The sequence below is a fragment of the Nematolebias whitei genome, chromosome 13, assembly GCF_014905685.2.
Source record: "Nematolebias whitei isolate Nwh7 chromosome 13, NemWhi1, whole genome shotgun sequence".
Classification (NCBI taxonomy): Eukaryota; Metazoa; Chordata; class Actinopteri; order Cyprinodontiformes; family Rivulidae; genus Nematolebias; species Nematolebias whitei.
Genome location: NC_056510.1, coordinates 12205935 through 12222053, shown reverse-complemented (window position 1 = coordinate 12222053; position 16119 = coordinate 12205935). Strand labels below are relative to the sequence as shown.

At 38.1% G+C, this 16119-nt stretch overlaps 1 protein-coding gene across 1 annotated transcript in view; it reads left to right on the top strand.

The window, feature by feature from the left end:
• pard3bb (par-3 family cell polarity regulator beta b) overlaps positions 1 to 16119 on the top strand; it is a 358866-nt gene that overhangs the window by 112961 nt on the left and 229786 nt on the right. The window contains exons 15-17 of the mRNA XM_037686865.1: positions 5213 to 5312; positions 6520 to 6650; positions 12561 to 12605. Of these exons, the coding sequence (XP_037542793.1) occupies positions 5213 to 5312; positions 6520 to 6650; positions 12561 to 12605 (276 nt within the window). The remainder of the gene's footprint in view (positions 1 to 5212; positions 5313 to 6519; positions 6651 to 12560; positions 12606 to 16119) is intronic.

Below are 16119 nucleotides of genomic sequence, written 5' to 3'. Positions count from 1 at the left end.
CGAGTCAACCTGTTGAACCAACCTATTCCCCCGCTCGCCTGTGGGGGCGCTGCACCAAGAACTACTGAAAGAAACAACACAAAAACCTCTGAAGACACGTCTTCTTCTTCTTCTGTAAATACAATAAAAACGAAGTGGCATCAAGTTTTAGCAGTTTTAGGAGTTATATTTTGTCATTTTTCAAAAATGGACTTAGCATGAGCAGAAGATGAGACAGAAGACCACTGAGAATATTGTTTTTCACACAAGACAGCTGACGGCTCCATATAAGGTCAGAGCAATGCGTGTTTGTTTACCCTGCGGAGAGGGTCCGGCCTGTTTGCATTCACACTGTACTCGAACCGCGCTGGAGTTCGCTTCTACCGGACCGAGACCTAGGTTTTAGCCCAGGCCAGAGTTCGCCTTTTTGTTCCGTGACAGAGTTCGATGGCGCGTTCACACCTCCCCAAACGAACCGGACTTTCAAGGAAAACGAGCTAGAGTTTGATTAAAGCGGACTAAACAGGACTAGTGTGAATGCACCCTTAATGCTCCCCAACCTCCTGCCTGAAGAGAGCAGGGCAAAAAAAAAAAAAGTGTGTACTGGCTGAGTGGGGTCCTTCATGATGCAGGTGGTCCTCTTCCTGCATCTGGAATTGTAGATGTCTGTGATGGTGGGGAGGCTGACTCCAACAATCTTCTGTGCAGCCTTCACCACTCTCTGCAAAGTTTTTCTTTCTGCAGCTGTGCAGCCTCCATGTCACATGTTGATGCTGGAGCACAGGATGCTCTCCACTGCACACCTGTAGAAGGAGGTGAGGACTGAGCTCCCTAGACCAGCTCGTCTCAGCCGCCTGAGGAAGTAGAGTCTCTGATAAGCGTTCCTTATCATGCTGGTGGTGTTGTTGCTCCAGCTGAGGTTGTCATTCAGGTGCACACCCAAGTACTTGTAGCTGGAGACCACTTCCACCGCAGATCCTCCTATGGGGGGGTGGGTTAGGAGTGTTTGTTCCATCTGACGTCCACGACCATCTCCTTTGTCTTCTTCATATTGATGTGAACATTGATTGATTGATCATTATTGATGTGAACTTGTACATCTCTCTACATTTTAGGGTCATTAATGCTACAATTGTTTTTTCCATATTTGCCTGAAATAAACCTCAAACCAAACAGAGCTTTTAAGTGCAACTGTTGCGTAACCCCGAAGCAACTGTTGATTTGATATCAGGTGGATTTTAAGGTTAGGTCGTATTTTTGTTTTCTAATCAAACAAACCTCCAAGGACGGACTACGACTTTAGGGTCACCATGCTGCTAAACAACAAATCATGAAAAATTTAAGTGCAAACCAAATGTAACTTTAAATTAAAGTGTATATTTGTTGTATAGGCAATGACCCACGTGTTTCTAAAACAGAACATTTTTAAAGTTGTAAACTTAAAACATTATGTTGCATTAAAATGCATTTTCTTATGACACAACCAATGCCTTTGGTAATGTTTATGCTACAGAAGACGGAAAAAAAAAAGATAAAAGCTTTAAATAGTCAATATATTCAGAACGTCATTGTTGCCACTTGCCTTGTTTTTCACCGCAAGTAAGAGAGATGAGCTGCAGACAAATACAAATGACAGAAAGAAAAGGTTGAGCGTAAAATACGACAATTCATCTATCTGCTATTGGAAAAATCTGCTATTGATCTATCATCCACAACAAATGCCTTTTCACTTCAAACAGCAGGAGTCAGTGGCAACAGATTTCTGTGTGTGTGTGTGAGGTGAAATAAAAATGTGTTTTTGACAGTTCAGCTGATTAAGGTGCTAGCAAGGAGGAGGAGGAGGAGGAGAGAGGAAGTTTTGGTGGAGAAAAAAAAATGCTGAAAACTGAGTGGGAGATAAAATGATTTATGGGAGATCTGAAAGGAGAGATAAATGGCAGCCAAAATATCAGATTGCAAGAAAGGGAGCCGAAGAAAAATAAAGCAGGTGATTAGTGTAGAAGGAGGGAGGAAGGGATGGAGATGAAGGGGATGTGATATCGTCAGACGTGCCTGTCTTCCTCTCTCGTTCCAAACGTCTCTGCTTTCAGTCACGCGTGTGCAGATGTGAGGGGATAAAGGACAAGCAGCGAGCAATGTGCAGTAATTCCGGCTTGTGCACTCGGAGAAGCGATGACTGTATGTAAATTTCACTGGAGTGGATTTTATGTCTGTGTATCAAGTTGTCATAAACTCGTTTATCAGGCAGACAAAGCCATATCACCATGAAACATCTGCCACAACTTCAGCTGCTTTTTTATCTTTAAAAAAATATATATATATATTTACTATGGTACATCTTTTTTCTTCTTTTTTCTTTCTAGTCTTTCACCCATTTTAGATTTCTTTCTTGTCTGAGAGTGGGTTTAAGCAACTTTCTGCTGTTCTGGCACGTAGCTAATGGGTGGTTTTCTAAACATTTCCAGGATGGGTTTATAGTCACAGTAGAGGAGAGTGGTGTGTGTTTAAAGTGTCTTTGTCTTGGTTCTTTTATGTCTAAAGCATTTGTATAAGCTTCAAATGTGTCTAAAGTTAGTTTCTACAAACTACAGCAGCTGGAAGTTTATTGTAAACTGGGATACTCAGAAACTTTTGACTTGGCCTTCTTACTTGACATGGTTTCTGCCCCATCATGTCTATACTAGTCAATTTTCAGACTTCCTTTTATGTCCATCTCATGTATGTTTCTTAGACAATAGACTTAATCCATACCGCTGTGCTGCAAGTCTGTATTTTCCCTTTTCATTTGTGTGTGCTGCTAGGGTCTGTTTTCTTAGAGTAGCAGCAGCACCGGTGCTTTGTCGTTTACCACGTAGGAGGCTTTCAGGCACAGTATTGAGCTCTGGGTTGCCTGTATTTTGGAAGCACTTTGTAAGCCCTGCATACAATCACAGCAATACAAAAATGTAAGGAAATTGATTTTAAGTACGACAATATTGCTCAGGCTGTGTTTAGAAGCATGCAGCACTGATATAGCACAAACCATTATACTGCCAGTTGGATTGATTCTTGGGGGTGTTTATCAGATATGCATGAGACATACAAATACAATATGCCTGAAATCTTTTTGTGTTGGCTACATTATTAGAAGTTGAAGTTAAACAAAAAAAGTGTCAGGTAGACATTGTCCTCTTAGCCACTCAAAAGCTTGTTGAATGTTTTCCTCTGTGGGATTTTTTTTTTTTTTTTTTGTGAATTTTAAGTTAGATTTCTTGTGTAACTTCCACAGTTTTTTTTTTTTTTTTTTTTTCATTTTCTTAGATTTTTAAAACTTTTGCCAGAAAGAACACCATTGTGTTTTTGTGGATCTTGAAAAAGCATATGACAGAGTGACGAGGGGAGGAGGTGTGGTATTGCATGAGGAAATCTGGAGTGGCAGAGAAGTATGTTACACTAGTACAGAGCATGTATGAGGACAGCAGGACCGTGGTGAGATGTGCTGTTGGAGTGACAGATAGCTTCAAGGTGGAGGTGGGTGTGCATCAAGGATCGGCTCTGAGCCCCTTCTTGTTTGCTCTGGTGATGGACGAACTAACAGATGAGGTCAGGCAGGAATCCCCGTGGACGATGATGTTTGCAGATGACATTGTGATCTGTGTTGAGAACAGGGAACAGGTAGAAGAGAACTTAGAGAGGTGGATGTGTGCACTTGAAACAAGAAAAATGACATGTTAGTCATAGTAAAAGAGTATGTGTGTGAATGATATGGAGGTTGGTGGAACAGTGAGGCTACAAGGAGCAGAGGTCCAAAAGGTGCAGGACTTCAAGTACTCGGGGTCCATTGTACAGGAAAATGGGGAGTGTGGTAAAGAGGTGAAATAGAGTCCAGGCAGGGTGGAGTGGATGGAGAAAAGTTTCAGGAGTGATTTGTGACAATAGGCTGTCAGCAAAGGTCAAAGCAACATTTTCCAAGACAGTTGTGAGACCAGCTATGTTGTATGGTCTGGACACAGTGGCACTGGCAAAAAGACAGGAGAAAAAACACTGGAAGTGTCAGAAATGACAATGTTGAAGTTCTCCTTAGGAGTGACAAGGATGGACAAGATTAGGAATGAGATCATCAGAGGTACAGCACAGGTTGAACAACTGGGATATAACGTTAGAGAGGCCAGACTGAGATGGTTTGGACATGTCCATAGGAGGGACACTGGGTATATTGGTAGAAGGATGTTAGAAAGGCAGTTGCCAGGAAAAAATACAAAGAGGAAATGTATGGATACAGTTAGAGAGGACATGGATGTAGTTGGAGCAAGGAAGACGGATGTAGAAGACAGAGTGAGATAGAGGAGGATGATTCGCTGTGGCGACCCCTGAAGAGGGAAAAGCCGAAAGAAGAAGCTTTGATGTAGTGCCACTGAATTGTGTCATTGATGTAAGTAATAGACGTTATTTGTCACACTAAAAATCAATTTTATTAGAATAAATATCAATGTAAACTTTAAAAACCAGAAAATAGATCATTGGCACAAGGACTAAATACCCAGAGTGAAAGGACTGAATATGAGCAACACAACACAGGAAGGCAAGTTCAGTGTTTTTATTTACCAGTACAGTGAATATAATCACAGGAGCATATCAGGAACCATGGGGAGCAAGTAGAAGTGTCAGCACTGAAGTTCAGCAGGTATGGTTTTAATTTGATTGTCTTCTGATCCTTACTGGTCAGTGAATGATGTTGGAGAATCACTAGTTCCAATAATCCAGTGAGCAATGGTTCTCTCACGTGGAAATTAGTCACTGGTGAGCAAGTGATTGGAGGGCAAGGAAGACAGCTGAGGAGGTCATGAGGAGGTTTCCAGAATTTCACAAAGAGTCCAAGAACAGGTGGGTCTCAGGAGGTTCACCGGATACAGTAAAAGGTAAAGGTAAGTAAACTTAGGTCACTAGAATATTAAATGGCTAGAAACCTGAACCATTGGCAATGCAATGCTTCAGCGTCAAAAAAGAGTCATCAAATGCCTTATGCTGGGCGTCCCATCAAGGGGATTGGTCTCAGGTGTGGTAGTCTCACGCCATCTAGTGGCCTCAGGAAAAAAGTGACCTGGAACTCCCACAATCAGCCCAAATATTAAAAATATTTGTGTATTTTCAATTCAACCTTTATTTATACAGGTTAATCACATTGAGCCTCGAGGACTCATTTACAAGCGACACCTGTTTAATTTAATTTCTGTTTTTCTTTTTTTCTTTTCAGTGACTAACGGGAGTTACTTTCACATGGAAGAGGAAGAGGAGGAAATATGTGAACAAGATGCTCAGATCAGCTCCAACCAGCAGTACTATTTACAAAAAAAGTATGTGGTAAAATTAACATTTTCTCCCAGAGTTTAAATAAACAAGCTTTAGATATAGAGTAAACATTTTTAATGGTTCTCATTGCAAACAATGATAAAAAAAGGTTATCTTGGTCTTTATCAAATGGTTTCTTTTCAAAAAGAGTCTGTGCCTGTAGTTTGTGCCAGTATATTGACAAAATGGAATTCCGAAATGTGGGTTCACACTCCATGTAAACGAAGCACTTGACTAAATCCATTAAAAACTACTTGGAAGCTTAAGCTGTGTGAATGTCTTACATTCAGCTATCCATAATCTGTGTAGGGAAACAAATATGGTTGAAATGGACAAGTCTAGAATCTTACAGAAGTTGTTCACTAATATACAGCTATGCTTGATCAAAACCGGTACGTTTACAGTTGAAATGTTTTTTTTCAACTCTAATAATGACACGCCTCACTCAACAAATATGAGCTTAAACGTACCAACACATCAAAATTGTTGGCCTTCTCGTTCAATTTCTTTCTTTTTATTTTTCTTTATGACTCCATGACTTAGTGGGTTCCTTTAAAACAAGTGATGACTACCTCTTTTGGCCATTATTGTCAGCTCATGCACGTCTTGATCAGAAACCAAGATCTAGATGTTCTATGATTACTTAGTTAGGGTACACTTTAAATTTTTGTCCTTTTTTCCCTATTTTATATTAAAAATAAAATTCTTAATCCAGCAGTTCAAAGCCAAAGTTTTTTTTTTTTTTTTTCATATATATTAATGTGTAAATGGTATTTTCTAGCACAATATCCACTGAAATAGTCTTGGTTTGACATTTTCAACATTTCTGCATTTTTTAAATTTTTTAATTATATTTTTATATTCTCATTTATTTACATTATTGTGTGGAAATTTGTATCACCCTTAATTTCCTCATGCTTTGTTTTCATGTAACCATAGCTTCTTGTATTTTTTTTTAACTGTCTTTGTGTTTTAGTGGTCTTTAGTTCTCCAGGCGTTCTGACAATCTTTTAAAGTTTGTCTTGGATTTTTCTACTCATTAACTCATGAACAATTATTTAACATTTAGTTTTTTCAAGCTCCACAGTAGAAACTCACTCAAAACACATTAGTTCAGAAAAAAAAAAAAAAAGTCCATTCTTTTGATTAAGTCACTTTCTTACCACTTTGTCAAATCCACTAATTGTCACATAATTTTTTTTTTTTTCTCAGAGAATACACTCACGTGTCTCTCAGGGCCCAGCCTCAGTCTCCTGCCCAGAACCAGAACCAACAGCAGTTCCAGCACATTAAAGCCTCTAAAAGCATGGACCTTGGTACGAGTCAGAGCCAGCATTACATTGGTGGGGAGACTTATTTTGTTTATCTGCTCTGCATGATGGATGCATGCACCTTCATTTTGAAATAATCCTACCGGTGCATGGTTGGTGCGCTGGCATCAGAACCACATGCAGACTGACATCTGTACAAGCTTGTAATGACCATGCAGGGTCTGATACGGTGACCCTGAGGTTTAAACAAACAACATTTGAAAAAATGGAATTACATTTTAAAAAACAAAATTACATTAAGCCAGACCAGAAGTGGTAAAAACTGGAAGTGGTGAAAAAAACGGAATAGCATTTCATAAAACGAAATTGCGAATTACATTTGAAAAAAAAAACACAATTACATTTGGGGAAAAAAAAAAAGAAAAAAAAAAACACATTTGAAATAAAATGGAATCACATTTCAAAAAACAAAATTATATTAAGCCAAACCGTAAGTGGTGAAAACAGGAAGAGGTGAAAAAAATGGAATTACATTTCAAAATATGAAATTATATTACATAAAGGTTGTATACAACATAATTCATAAATTACTACTAATAATTAGATACAAATAATAATAAGTATACATACTAATAATACATAATTACATAATCTAAAAAAAGTTAAATCTGGTCCTCTGGACATTCTGAATGTCCAGAGGACCAGATTTAACTTTTTTAGATTTTTCTACCTGGATTATTGAGCATGCATCAGGATAATTACATAATGTAATTTTGTTTGTTGAAAGGTAATTCCGTTTTTTCACCACTTCCACTTTGGCTTAATGTAATTATGTTTTATCAAATGTAATTCCATTTTTTTTTCTCAAATGCTGTTTGTGTAAACCTCAAGGCCACTGTAATCTGGTGTATAGTGTGTGTGATTTTCAACCACTTTCTATTTAGTTCCTGTGTCATTATGTTGTTATATACTAACTTACTCACTTTATTATTGAAAATTCCTTTATCAAATTTTTAATCCTGTTTGTCGCTTAATAACTGATGAGTGGTTGCACATTTTCCTAAGAAATGTATTTATTTATTCTCTTAATTCTTTTTATAAGCAAAGGAGAAAGAAATCATAATGTGTGGTGCAGAATTTTCAAACTGAGCATCAGTACGGCCTCTCATTTCTGAAAACAAATGTCAGAAAAGCAGTTTTCGCAGCGACTGTAATCGCCCTTTGCCTGACGTCTTTGTCACCTGTTGCTCTTTTATTACTGATGTTCTCGCGCGAATGTTGAGTGACATTTCAGTGATTGTTAAAAAGTCAGCTCAGAAATACACACGTGCATGTGTGCATACTTATTTCTGTGCTTTTGCATGCATCAGTGCGACATGACAGCGGATGGAGCAGTGGAACAAAAGCGCATTGTTTCAAATGTCACTTTCTCTCCTCGAGTTCAGGCTGCTGCCATATTTGTGTGTGTGCCTCGTGTGTGTATTTGAAAGTCAGACAAAAGAGAGAGAGAAATTCATTTGAGCTACAGAAACAAATAAGGGGCTGATGATATGTCTTGCGCAGCTTCACATCACCTCTTTTGTATTTTTACACACTGAGACTCAGATTTACTACGACTTTGAACAGGTCTGAAAGTCAGTTTTGATGCAAATTTGTGAATGTCTCATTCAGTTTCTCACAGCAGCGTTAAATGTAGTAAAATTGAGGCCCCTTAGAGCTCCTTATAGTCAACGTCAAAATCCAAGATGGCTACTGCTGTATATGTAGGTCAATTTGTCCTCCAGTAGTCTAAGTCTATAGCAGCATAACAAGCCAACCCTAACTATAGGATTTATCAAAACGGAAAGTCTTAAGCCCAGTCTTAAAACTGGAAAATGTGCCAGAAACTGGAAGTTGGTTCCACAAGAGAGGAGCCTGATAACTGAAAAATCTTCCTCCCATTCTGCTTTTGGAAACTCTAGGAATCGCGAGTAAACCTGCAGTCTGAGAGCGAAGTGCTCTGTTAGGAAACTATGAAACCGTAAGATCTCGAATATAAGACGGAGCTAGGTTGTTGAGGACTTTGTAGGTTAGAAGTAAGATTTTGAATTAATTTCTTAATTTGATAGGGAGCCAATGGAGAGAAGCTAAAACTGGAGAGATATGATCTCTCCTACTAACTCCATGACCAGAGAGCTAAGCTAAAATTTGGTGTGGTAGCAGCAGCTGAATGTTAGATCTATCACATACACAGAGCACTAATAGATTTGTTTTTAGACATGGAGGCACACAAGGTGGCAGGCGATATCAGAGTCAGAGTCAGAGTCAGTCAGAGTCAGAGTTTCTTTATTGTCATTCGCACCTCATGTGGTACATGTGGTGGAGCGAAATTATGTACACAGGGTCCCAGTTACATCCAACAATAAAATGTATAAGAAATATGCATTCCTTCAAGAATGGAAATTTGTATTAATTATGCATTTTTGGGTATTCCTACGTGTATTTGTTAAAAAAAATATATAAAAAATCAACAGTATAATTGTTTGAATGATAGGGTGAGTTTTCATGCTCAAACTATGATGCGCCAGTACAACTCCTTTTTATGTATTTAACACTATTAATCGGGATAAACGTTGTTTTTTTAGGGCTTTCTGAAATCTCGCTTTAAGCCTACAAAAAATCCACACATTTTAATAAAAGCATGACAATATTGAGTTTGTGGATATCATATGAAGCAGTGTCTTTCAGCTGCTCCCTCCTGCAGGGGGTCGCCACATCGAGTGAACTCTCATGAAATATTTGGCAATTGTTTTTACGCTGGATGTCCATCCTGATGCAACCTGGGCTCGATCCAGCTGCCCCAGGATTACAAGGCTGCAGCACTTAACCACTGAGCTACCGCATCCCACCTTTATGTTATATAAGTATAAGAAATACTTGAAACACGGGAGGTTCTTTCTTTAATATACATATATAGTGGATATACTAAATTACCAACGTAATGATTTTATTAAACGCAGTTAACTTTAGCATCAGTCAGAAAATAATTATTTCTCTGCAAGAGTAGCTTTGAATTACCATATGTAAATCGTCTTTAGCTCATTAACACTAAATGTAAATGCACACAGTCTTTCAAAATAATATTTCTATGATTGGATGTGTGGCGGAATCCTAACGTGTTGACTCTAAGAGCTTTGTGTATGAGTAACATCGAGAAATACTTACTGTAGCCGTGACCATAATTAAATAATTCTTCTTACTTGATTTGCGATCAGCATTGAACTTGAAAAAACAATCTCAAAGTTTCTAGCAGAATAACTAACTTAATTCATTAGTGGCCTGTTTTACTTGGCACGTTTTTAATAACGTAATCATTCAAAATCAGTTGCTTTGGTTTGCTACCATATAAGAACCAGAGCTTTGACTTAGTTGGGTTCCATTATTCATTTACTGAAGATAATTATATCTTGATGTGTGTGGAGCAAAGTCTCTTGGAGAAGAAAAGAGATTCCAAGGCTGTTCTTGAGATTTTACATTGGAGACAATAATAGTAGGTATAGATTGAGCTGTAAACTACACCTTAGAAGCTGGGAATGGTTTATCCGCCCTTTTTTTATTTTTTGTAAAACAGACACTGATATTTATTTTTCTGAACTTTAAGCATTATTAACATTTTGATTAAAAGAAAGAGAAAAAAAAAATCACATAAAAATGTTCATTATGCTAAAACTTTGGCTTATGTTAGAGGGGGTGTCTGAGATACTTGTTGCCATTTATTTATGATTAAATCATAAATGTATTAGTGCCACTAATTTACTTTATTTGCATAATGAGAGCCCGATTTTTGCTACAGGACATGTTTTAGCAATGATTTCATGCTGTGATTTGGTTGGTTTGAAATGGAAATCAGTTATATAATTGTTTTTTATTATTTTTAATTTTTTTTTATTAATTTGTCCTGATTTAGATTTCTCTGAACACTTACTTATAAAGCATACACAACGTTTCCTCTGAGTTAGTCTTTTGGGTTAAAGCTTGCTACATTCATTTAATTATTATTACTATGAAGCGACAGTCAAGATCTGTGTGTCGGTATAAATGTTTGAAAATGCCCATTCCTGGAGGAACTTTTACAGAGACTGCCACGTGGCGGCCTTTTTAATAAAAATTATTTGCAATTTACAATGTGTTTACAGTCACTTTCAGCTATCTCCATTGCTAAAAATCTCTAAGGTATCATATTGTTTTAATTGTATTTTTTATTTTAGTTCTGGTGGCCATCTTGGATTTCTGATTCACATTCAGTATTTTCTGGGGAACACTTACATGATATCAAATTTAATGTCTCTCTCTCAAAAAAAAAAAAAAAGTATAAATCCATCCCTCCATCCTTGCATTATCTTTCGCTTGTACTGAAGTCGGGTCTCAGGGGCAGCAGCTTGAGCAGGGAGGCTCAGACATCTCTTTCCACAGCCACCTCTTCCAGCTCTTCTGGGAGTATCCCAAGGTGTTCCCAGGCCAACCGAGAGACATAGTCTCTCTAGTGTGTCTTGGGTCTCCTCCCAGTCGGATATGCCCAAACCACCTCAACTGGCTCCTCTCGATGTGGAGGAGCAGTGGTTCTACTCTGAGTCTCTCCCAGATAACTGAACTTCTCACCCCATTTCTAAGGGAGAGTCCAGCTACCCTGCAGAGGAAACTAATTTCAACCGTCTGTATCCACAATCTCATTCTTTCAGTCACTACCCGGAGTTCGTGACCATAGGTGAGGGTAGGAGTGTAGACTGACCGGTAAACGAGAGTTTTCCTCACAGCTCAGCTCCCGCTTCACCACAATGGACCGGTACAGAGTCCGCAATACTACAGACGCTACACCAATCCATCTGTCAATCTCACGCTCCATTCTTCCCTCACTCGTGAACAAAACTCCAAGATACTTGAACTCCTCCACTTGAGTCAGAACCTTACCCTTGACCTGATGAGAGCAGTCCACCCTTTTCCAGTTGAGGTCCATAGCATCAGATTTGGAGGTGCTGATTCTCATCCCAGTCGCTTCACACTCTATTGTGAACCATTCCAGTGAGAGCTGAAGGTCATGGCATGATGACGCAGCAGGACCACATCATCTGCAAAGAACAGAGATAGAATCCTGAGGCCACTGAACCAGAATCCCTCCAATTGTGTGTGTATATATATATATATATATATAATTTGTCCTGATTTAGATTTTTATAAACATGAATATACAGTCAGCCGAGTTCAGTATGGCTTCAATTTGCTCTGTTTTAGTAAACACACATGGTTGACTACCTGTAGTTATTATCTAGAAGTGACACTCAAGATTGTGCATCTGTGTAACTCTTTGAAATTCCCCTTTTGAGTAGCACAACTTTGTGTCCACCTCATCTGGGATTAATAGACCATAGACTGCCAAACACTCCTGTTACTTCTCTGCTGAGAGATGCTGTCAGATGAACGCTGATCTTGTTACACTTCAGGCTCGGTTTTCATTAGAGAAGAATTTGTTTGGTTCATGTGGTTGTTTGTGTGTGTGTTGGTTCAGTGCTCCTGCTCAGTGCCTTGCTATTTTTGGTTTTTGAAAGAAGTGTGGAGTAGAAGCTAAACTGCTGAAGGGAAGAGTTAAAGAAGAATTAAGAGTGATGGTCAAGGGAGTGACAGAGAAAGAAGAGTGGAGCTGGGTGGAATGAGAGCAGCGAGAGAAAAGTAAAACATTGAAGGAGATACTTGAGGGTAAGGGGAAAAAGGTCAGAGAGATACATGAGAAGCGGTGGTGAAAAACTGAAAGGAAGTGGATGAAAAATGAAGTGGGAGCAAAGGGAGGAAGGCAAAGGGCTTCAGTAGCAAAGAAGGATTTCTACTTCACCATTTTATAAATTGATACAAGATGGGCAAGTAGTTGATTTACTTTTTTTTTTTGGAAAATGTAGATGTTAAAAAAGTGCAGTCTTTGAAAATATTTATTAACTTTTTTTAATGCTTCAGTTGCAGATGAGAGCAACGTTGGATCCCTGGGTGGAGCCACTACTGGTGAGCCCAACTCTTGTTGTTTCAGACAGAGAAAGGAAAACACACACATTTTGTACAAGTTGTGTCTGACAAAAATAAGCAAATAAAAACCATTAAAAGGCCACAAATGCAAACTAAAATAATTGTATTTGTGATTTGTGACCTAGGGCCAGACAATAATTTGATATTTATATATATCATAATATACTTTTATTCAATAATGATGATATGAGTTTTAAGCACTTTTTCGATATTTTAATAGGATTACAGCGTTTCACTTTTTTCTTTTTCTGTTCCTGTTGAAGCAGCCGCTTCAGTTTCAATCTGGACAGAAAAAGGTGTGACACAACTACATAAGTGCGGGGTGACGTAGATGTTACGCAGCGCTTGAGTCCAGAAGGCGTTAGCGGTAGCAGGTTAGGCTAGGCTAATCTCCAACGCGTGTTAAGTTTTCACTTCAAAATGAGCACCCATGACCATCAGAAGGTGACTGAACAAGCTTTCACAAGCCAAGAGAAAGCAGATGACATCATTGATGTAGTGAACTAGACCTAAGGTCAAAACCTTGACCTAAGGACCATTGGGACAGAACTTGTTATTTCATTGATTTGCATCCAGAAATACAGATTGACCCATCCTGAGACTTTCTTTCTTGAATTAATCAAGTGGAAAAAGACAATTCTCTATGATCATTACTATTTTACAAATGTTTTGATAATCAAATTGTGTTAGTTCAAACAATGTTTACATGTTGAAGTGAACTAATCATTTTAATTAACTGTGAAACAGTATAATGATTGTTAATCCTCATTCAAAGTGAAATCAATTTGGAATACGTTACAGAGTAATGATTCATTTCTTGATCGTCTGTTTGAAGTGAGTAAGTTGTAAGTGTGTCGAAGTTCAAGTTTCGGTCAACTGAAAGTTTACTGAAAAGAAATGTCATGTTTAACTTTTACAGCAAGATACTGGAAGAGGTGACTCCACGAAGTCTGGTTCCTTCATAATATCTTTCTGTCTGTTCTTAAACAATCTTAATCTTTTCCTTGACTTTTCATAACACCTTACATCACAAAACACACCTCTGTTTTGGTCCATCGACCAAGCAGAAACTCCCAAACGAACCGGAAGTAGAGCCCTTTAAATGTTGGCACTTCCTAGTTCAACGGGAGAAGTTTTGAGTCGACAGTAGAGTTTGGAGGCGAGTTGGGAAACAGGAAAATCCTGACATGACCACAAAGCTCTTCCGAGTCTTATGGGATTATAACATTTTCCACCTCTGGGTGGAACTCTGACGGACTCCACTCGTGAGTCCACTCGTGAGGTGAATTTGTGTCGGACGGAATACCGTCACTACTTCGGACGATTCACAGCTGTTCCTACGGAGACGCTGAAAGGGTGCGTTAAATGGAACTTCGTACCAGGGACATCTCCAGGTAAAAAGTTGATTTATAACACCTAAGTGTACTGGGGAAGAAGCTGAAAGAGCCCGGAAAGTGCCGTTCTGAATGCTGACACAAACAAACCCCTCACCCATCTTTTTCTCCCTTTAAACTTCATCTTTCCATCTTTAAACTCTCCTATCTGCTAGCAAATTAATCCAGATATTTTTAGAAATGTCTGAAGCAAAGTTTTCACCACCGCCGTGTGGTAATACCTGCTGTTTTGTTGGAAGTGAGAACGATCGCCGCATTGTTCACTTCCTGTAAACTGATTAATAGCTGTCGTTATTCTCAATTCTTGCCAATTAATGTAAATGTGTGATGTGTTAAACTTGATTCTGTTAATAAATGACCCACTGTCGTGGTGAGTCAAAGATAATTAACGTCTCACGTCCACATTTTATTACATTCAATGCACGTACATTATACAGTCCAGAAAAATGAAAGAATCCGTTTTAACAGTATGAATATATCTCATCAATATGTTCTACTACATCTGGTGGCCCGTCCGTACATTTCCACTACATTGATAAGAGAGGAAAGACTAATTCGGCGGTGTGGAAGTGGTTCGGCTATCTTAAGCTTTGATAAACTGCAGGTTTCAGTGTGCTGCAAAATGTGACGGAGACTCCTCTAACTTGTTCCACTCAATAGAATATGCTGAGAGTCATTGGGCAGTGGTGAACATGAATTTATTTGTACAGTTTGTATAGTTTTTCTGAGGCTTTTATATTGTTTATATCAATATTGAATTATATCGTTATCAACCGAAATTAAGAAATATATTGTGATAAAAGTTTTGGCCATATCATCCAGCCCTAGTGTGATTTAACTAGTGCATAAAATACCCACAAACATGCATTTAAAATTTAAAGAGGAGTAAACAATGATAGTGTGTGCAGTGTGCTCTACTTCTAAACTCATCCCTCCCTCACTTGTGTTCAATTTATACGCTACTTCATATTTGCTTTTACATAATCCCTCGTTTGTTTCTGATCTTTCTTTTCCTTCTTTTAACAAAGTAAGACAGTTTGTCACGAAGGGCACTAAGCATAGATGGAAGTGAAAATCAAAATACCACAAAAAAGACTTATTAAAAAAACAAAAAAAACATAAGCTTTTTCTTTCAATGGTAAGAGAAAGGTATGGACAGAATGTGGGAACACAGAAAATACAGATATGACTGATGCTTCAACAGCTCTAACCTTAGTAGTCTGCAAACATGCCTTTTGTAAAAGTTTGATCTCAAACTTTTCTCTTTGCCTTGAAGTCTCCATTTCATTTGTAGCTACTTGAACATAAGAGCACTCTCCTTCCTACTCCATGAGTCCGTCTTTCTGCATGACAGTTTTTTTTTTCTCTTCTCAATCAGCCTTTTAGTCACATTCCACTGTGTCTCAGTGTTGGATATGGTGGTATAGACTTTTATTAGGCCCATATTTTCTCTAAAGGTACCAGCATAGAAAACCTGAAAAAAATAAAAAGAATGTATGGACATTTAAAAATATTTTATCAAAAGCTTCTACCCCTTCATATAACTACTAAAAGCTCGTCTTTACCATCCAATTCACGTTTTTCAGCTTAATGTAATGATACAATGTATCTGGACAAAATACTTTATATAATTAGACTATTAAACAAAGGGTTGATGCGTAGTTCACTAAAAAATGTAGTTTTCCATTAGAAAATATTCAAAAGTGAAAGAAATCGTCACAGCTTGGTGTCAGAAACAAGTCGGAGTGCAGTTATACAGCTGCTCAGGCGTGAGTAAGATCAACTTCATGCATTTCTTAGACAAATCCTGTGTTTTTCTTAGATTTTCATATTTGTGTTGTGAACTGTTAACTGGTGTAAAATGAAATTTGCTATTAATGACCTTGTTTTGTATTCCAATGCCTGGAAAATGCATTTTATCTTCCTGGCAGCTTGTAATTAGAGTAAACTGTGTGACCAAATTATGGAGTGTGACCGCATTTACTTGTTTGTCCTGGGGGCAACTAGTATTTTCTTTAATTTGGTCTTCTTTTATCTAGTTCAATACAGCTTGTTTTATAATAACCATTTGAAAATTATAAATTAAAGAAAAAAAAAAA